At 36.9% G+C, this 6,194-nt stretch overlaps 1 protein-coding gene across 1 annotated transcript; it reads left to right on the top strand.

The window, feature by feature from the left end:
* Positions 1-246: 246 nt before the first annotated feature.
* On the top strand, positions 247-597 carry LOC108967702 (protamine-like). The gene has a single exon (XM_018931295.1). The coding sequence runs from the start codon at positions 247-249 to the stop codon at positions 595-597; it is 351 nt and encodes a 116-aa protein (XP_018786840.1).
* Positions 598-6,194: the final 5,597 nt, after the last annotated feature.

Here is a 6,194-nt window from a genome sequence, read left to right as displayed (position 1 = left end):
TCATATTAGCTCAGCTGCAAAGACCAATTGAACATTGTAACGAAGACTAAGCTTCAACCCAAAATTTACACAACTGCAGTAAAATGCATTCAATATGTCAAAGAAACCGTTATAAAAGCGCTACCACACAGAGCAAAGTTATCAATTGACTTGTAAGCTTCATTGGTACAACAATCAAGTACAAACACGGAGATGTCGATTAAGCTGAGCATTTTCATAGTGCTTCTAGCAATTGTATGCTGCTATATGCAAGGCGCATTCGCCAGACAGCAGCTAAGGGATAAGCAAGAACAAGCACAAGGCGCGTTAGTAAGTACCAACACTAAAAATGCCGAAAACCAACTCAGGGAAGCCAACAATGAAGCTGCGAACCATAACGGGCAACAATCGAAGATTGAAACAGTGCTGAGGAAGGGAACTCAAGATAATGATGACAATGATGCTGAAGACAAAGATGATGTTGATGGCACACGTCGTCGCCGCGGTAGACGTGGTAGGCGCCGTCGTGGACGTGGCAGAAGAAGGAGACGTCGCGGTGGTAGAAGACGTCGTGGACGCAGAGGTGGCAGAAGAAGAAGAAATCGCAGACGAGGCTAAACTGTATGATACCTAAATTAGAAAACATGATTGAAAACATACCTGGTAGAAATATACATAAAAAAAAAATAAATAAAAAATTTACGAAAATATATAAAAACTTTTGGCTAATATTTGATGTGTGTATGTAGAGCTTTCAAATATTAATCAGATAATCATTAGACACCTTCTTTATCTATAAACACGTCGAACTTTATATTGAAAATATATTTCTGTCGAGAAACACTAGACATACAATTAAGAATGTTCGATAAAAGAAGCGACCTCACTTTGTATTGTTTTCACTTTTTGAGTTTTTGGTTACAGAAAAGAACCCTTCTTACTATCAACTGACACATTTCTTCCTGAGAACCCAACCTACTCTAAACTGATAAAAATGTTTCATAAAATCACCGGTTTGTCCTTACCCAAATATTGTGTTTTAGATACTTAAGGACTTATATCCACTAATGAGTCAGTAAAAACGCATTTGTTTGTGAATATTTTTAAGAGACATTTTTTTTTTAATAAGCAAGTTACGAAAAACACACTTACAGAATTTATTGTGCTTAAATAATTGCAAATTATTTCGACAAACATTGTGCTCTCTTGAGCGCTTAATCGGTTTTTACGAGGACCTTCGAAAAAGATGTCCGACGGCGAGAAATACTTTTCTCCTAAATACCAAAAAAGTTTAGCATTACTATAGATAAATACTATACATGTAATTATCGCGAACTTTGTAAGATTTTAAATTTTTACCTAATGATGTCTTCCTAAAGAAAACAGTTATTTATCGTAAAAAAATCATAATTTCAGAATGGAAAGTTAGAAAAAATTCGAAAATTTTATCAAAATTTTTATTCCTTCTATCATTCCTTAGCAAATGTATTTGAGAAGATCGTGTGAACATTTCAAGTCGATCTTTTCAGCCGTTTCGCAGAAAGTTTTCTCACCGACCCCAAATACAGCCTTCACGTTTAAAGTTTTGGTAGCCGATTACTCTTAGTTAAAAACTCTTAAAAATACGTTGAAATCTCCGAAACTATTTGCCAGATCACTTTCAGATTTTTGGAGAATATTCTCATATAATATTTATATCTTCTTGATCAAGCCAGTGTAACCGCTGTCTCGGTGTATAACTCTTACTGCTCATCGTTTCATCGACTGCGGTATGTATTCGTCGTTACCAATGCGCAAAGGACCATAAATCTTCCGCAGAACCTTTCTCTCGAAAACGCGTAGCTAAGAATCATTATATCTCAACGTCCACTTGCCGTAAAAATAAAATATCAAACCATAATAAAAGCTAACTAGACCGATAAATCGAATTCAATATACAAATGATCCAAAGTACCTTCAAAAACAAGAAAGTACCAGAAAAGTGTTCCTTGTGGCCCACCTACCTATTTTTGCATAAACATAGAAACTAATTTAGTTGGTACTTAAAGATTTGTAATTTATTTGCAATCATTATCAATTTTTCACATTATCAAGCATTAACGGATTAACCAGCTCCTGTTCCTGTTCCTGTTCCTGTTCCTGTTGCTGTCGTTGCAGGCGTTGTTGTAGGCGATGTCGTAGGCGACGTGGTCGTCGGTGATGTTGTCGTTGTAGGTGCGGTATTCGTTGGGCTAAGTGTAATCGTATAGGTACTTGGGGCACTTGATACCACAACCGGAGCTGGTGTTGTGCTTTGAAGATTTAGAAATTTCTGGAAATTGAAAGCGTTACCCTGGGACAGGCAACTCAATGCGAAAACCAGTAAAAACAATTTGATCGCCATGTTAACGAATGTTTATGATGCAGTTACAACGACACTCCACAGCTTTTATACAAATTTGGAGCAATGAATGGAGTAATAAGATGGTGTCGCATTCGTATTTGATTAGCGATGGTTACGCCAATATTTACTCAGATGTATAAATACTGAAAACGAAATACTCAGCGAGATGACTTAACGTTGACCCAATTTCATTAATGCCTTTTCCAATAAAATAAGACTTACTTCAAGACTGTGCAAACACACGAGAGCTTTAAAAACACACGAGATCTTTGTTGGAGTGTCGACTTTATCACGAACACAAGTATTTGAGAGCCAGAAAGTAGTACTAAAATATGACATAGAAACTGTCGAATAATCTAGCGAATGATGCTCTTAAATTACCCATCATCAAAACAAAAAAAAAAAAAAAAAAATCACTGAAGGCACAGAAGTCCATTCCAGCCGAAGTTTATAACAAATATATGGAAGATTTGATTAAGCGATTTAAAGCTTGTATTAGTACAGTAATATAATTTGAAAGCCATAAATAAAAACTTGAAACTTTTTGGCTCTAGTGTTTGGCCGATGAAGCTAAGTTCAATATCGTACTCAGCTCAGCCAACGTTTGGGATAATTGGTTCCTCAATGAACATTACCCACAGCTCCATCATACATAGTAGTTCAGACCTTGCACCATGTGATTGCAAATTGTTCTTGTCTATGGTGAAAGATTTTGCTGGTGAAAAATTCGGCCCAAGAGAAACTTGAAAAAACGAACTGTCTCAGTTTTTTTTTCCAATAAGGACAATGGTTATGTGATAGTGCTGTTATAAAATTACCTACCTAATTAGGAATGTAAAACGGACGTTTATCACTTAGATTCAGTTATCGAATATGCTGCAGATACTTGTTTCTTCTCGAAGCTATGGATGTTTTCCCAAGAAGTTAAGTTCAATATCTTACAAGGAGAAACAGTAAGACTTTCAAAGTCATTTTTGTTAAATTTTTTACGATTCTCCTGTATTTATAGATTATAGCTCGAGTGGCAAACCATGTCTTGCACTAGTATTTATACCGGTCAGCTAGGATAAAACGGAAGTTGTCAAAAGCGAAATCGCTGGATTATTCGATGATAGTAGTTTGTTTCGTAGCGAGATACTACTGATATCCTTGGTTCGAATATAGTGTGGTACATTGTGAAATATGATATATAAATATGTATTTAGTAGATATACTATATCTCTTACTTATCTATACTATATCTACTAAGTACATATGCAAATGTTCCAATATTTCTAATAACTAAATTTCACATCATTCACAAAAACTGCTGAGTGAAAAAGCAAAAGCTCTCAGCGACCCAGTTGTGTTTGAACAAATGTTGAACGGCGCACCTCATGGCTAAACGCGCCAGCCACTCAGCTATAAAAGCTACAAGACGAATCGAATGCAGCATCAAACGCTCCGATCAACTGACGAGCAATAACCAAAAACAGACCGAAGCAGCTGTTTTTTTTTGTTTCGAAATGTCTTCAAAAATTTTATACTTCTTTGCAACGTTGCTGGCGATTATTTGCCTGCTGCAACAATTTGAGAGCATTGCAGCCGCCAACACACAACTCAGACGCGCCTTTTCACGTGAAACGCTTGCAGCACGTAAGCAACTGCAACTGCAGAATACCCACATCAATCGATTGAATAAGAATCAATACAACAACCAAAACAATGAGGACGACGCTGATGATGATGCAGCGGTAGATGGTGGCGATGCCGATGCTGATGATGAAACTGCCAATTCGGCTTTAAGGGAGGTGAACTCGGAGAATGCCGCACAAGCACATGAACAAACCGAAGTCGAGGCGATTGACGGTGAACTCGCCAACTCTGGTGATGGTGCCGCCGATGGCGGACGCGCACGTCGTCGTCGTCGCGGCCGTGGTCGTAGGCGTGGACGTAGAGTACGCAGATCGAGGCGCGGATAGACGTAAAATAATGGGAGTGGCTTAAGAAAAGGTTTTTTAAATAAAATACAAAATACATATATACATATATACATGCACTAAAAAAAATATCAAAGTCTCCTTCATTTTCTGCTTCAATTTGACTTTAAACTGTATCTAAGTAAAGAGGCTCTGGGTTTTTACGTTATCATATTATGTAGAAGATACTTGTATCTATTGATTTCCGTGCAATGCAGCTTCCAAGAGCAGACTATAAGCGAATATCATACTTAAATTATTTTATGATTGATTTTTCAGTAATCTTCATTTGTATATTTGTATCAATATGAAATTTGAGAAACCCTGCAAGCTGCATACTCAGCGAAAGCTGCCTTGATGATCGGTGAAAGCTGCGGTTTCGTACAAGTGGAACTTTTTCGAATTATCTTGGTTTAAAAAATTTTGAATCCATATATATTTTTTTATCTCTTTTTAAATTCCCTGAAAGTGGAAGTTAATATTAACTGAAATGCTCCTTGAATGTTTAATAGGTATAATAGTTCCCGAAGCCATACAGCCCGACACCAGCAAATGGAGCATACACCATCGTTTTCAGTATGTTTCCAAAAAAAGGCGAGAACGCAAGACTGCGGCTGAAAATGTGAATAGGGTTTATGGCTCAAACACAGCAACAGCGAATTGCTCGCAGTCTTAGATTCGTCGCTACCATTTCAGTACATTTTACGTCAAAGATCGACGGTCATGAAGAGTGTGATTATGTGTTTGATGGGACCGGCAAAGAATCATCTACTATAAGTTGCCCACTGTGGTAAAACTCTTAACTTAGATGCATAAAACTTATAGTCCAGACTTAACACCAAGTGATAGTTATTTCTGTCTACGGCGAATGATTTCTGAATTTGATCTTCGGACTTCTATCTTAGTTTTTTGCTAATGTGGACGATGGTTTCTATGAGAGTGGTATTATGAAATTATCTTCGATTTAGATATTAAATATACTGCGGATTGCGGATACCTGGGTCTACTCGGAGTCATGGACCCATGTTTGACAGTGGCACGATGCTCTGAGATTTCGGTGTGAAGAGTTTGAGTGGTTGCTTTTAGAGTCTTACTAAAACCTTCTTTTGCAAAAAATTATTCCAATTTATCCCATCTTTTGAGGTATGCCAGAAGCAACATTTAATGGCATATGGTATATCCTATAAAATGCATAAATAAATGATCATCCTGATGAGCTGAGTCGATTTAACAATATATATGCAAACTATGCCTTCAGTTTTTGAGATATTGTTTTGAAAATTTTGGCACGATCTTTTCTCACCTAGAAGCTGCTCTGCTTGGCCGATATCGAACCACTATAACATATAGCTGTCATACAAAACTGAACGATCAAAGTTCTTGTAAGGAGGTTTTTGTGTTTGTGAAGGGTATTAAAACTTCGGTGCGTTTTCTTTTGTTTTTAGTGCAACAAAAAATTTTCGTGGGTACCTGCTGACGACAGCCTTACTCCACGGTACTCAAAAGTGCAACTATATAAAATCAACAAAAAATGATGTGCTTAAGTAATTTCAACTTTCGTTTAAAAAGATCTGCTCTTCAAGCAGACTTAGCTCCCGCCGTGTCCTTGGTTGTTGGTAATTTTGTTTTTTAATAGATTTACGATTATTTGAAATTAATTTCATAATAAGCATACGCCTTCTACTGTGAAAGAAACAAGTTTTTCCAATTTGCTATAACGTCTGTACCGTTGACTCGGTCCACTTACAAGCATACATACATAAGTGGGCATATAAGAAACTGAAATTCCCTGCACGTGTACATACAAGCATATGTATGTATATACTGCATGCCTCATATGTTATATATAGACAAACTTGCGATTAAAAAAACAA

The sequence above is a fragment of the Bactrocera latifrons genome, unplaced genomic scaffold (assembly GCF_001853355.1).
Source record: "Bactrocera latifrons isolate USDA-ARS-PBARC rearing strain unplaced genomic scaffold, ASM185335v1 scaffold_196, whole genome shotgun sequence".
Classification (NCBI taxonomy): Eukaryota; Metazoa; Arthropoda; class Insecta; order Diptera; family Tephritidae; genus Bactrocera; species Bactrocera latifrons.
The sequence above is the reverse complement of the archived record's forward strand: the minus strand, read 5'-3'. Positions and strand labels throughout refer to the sequence as shown.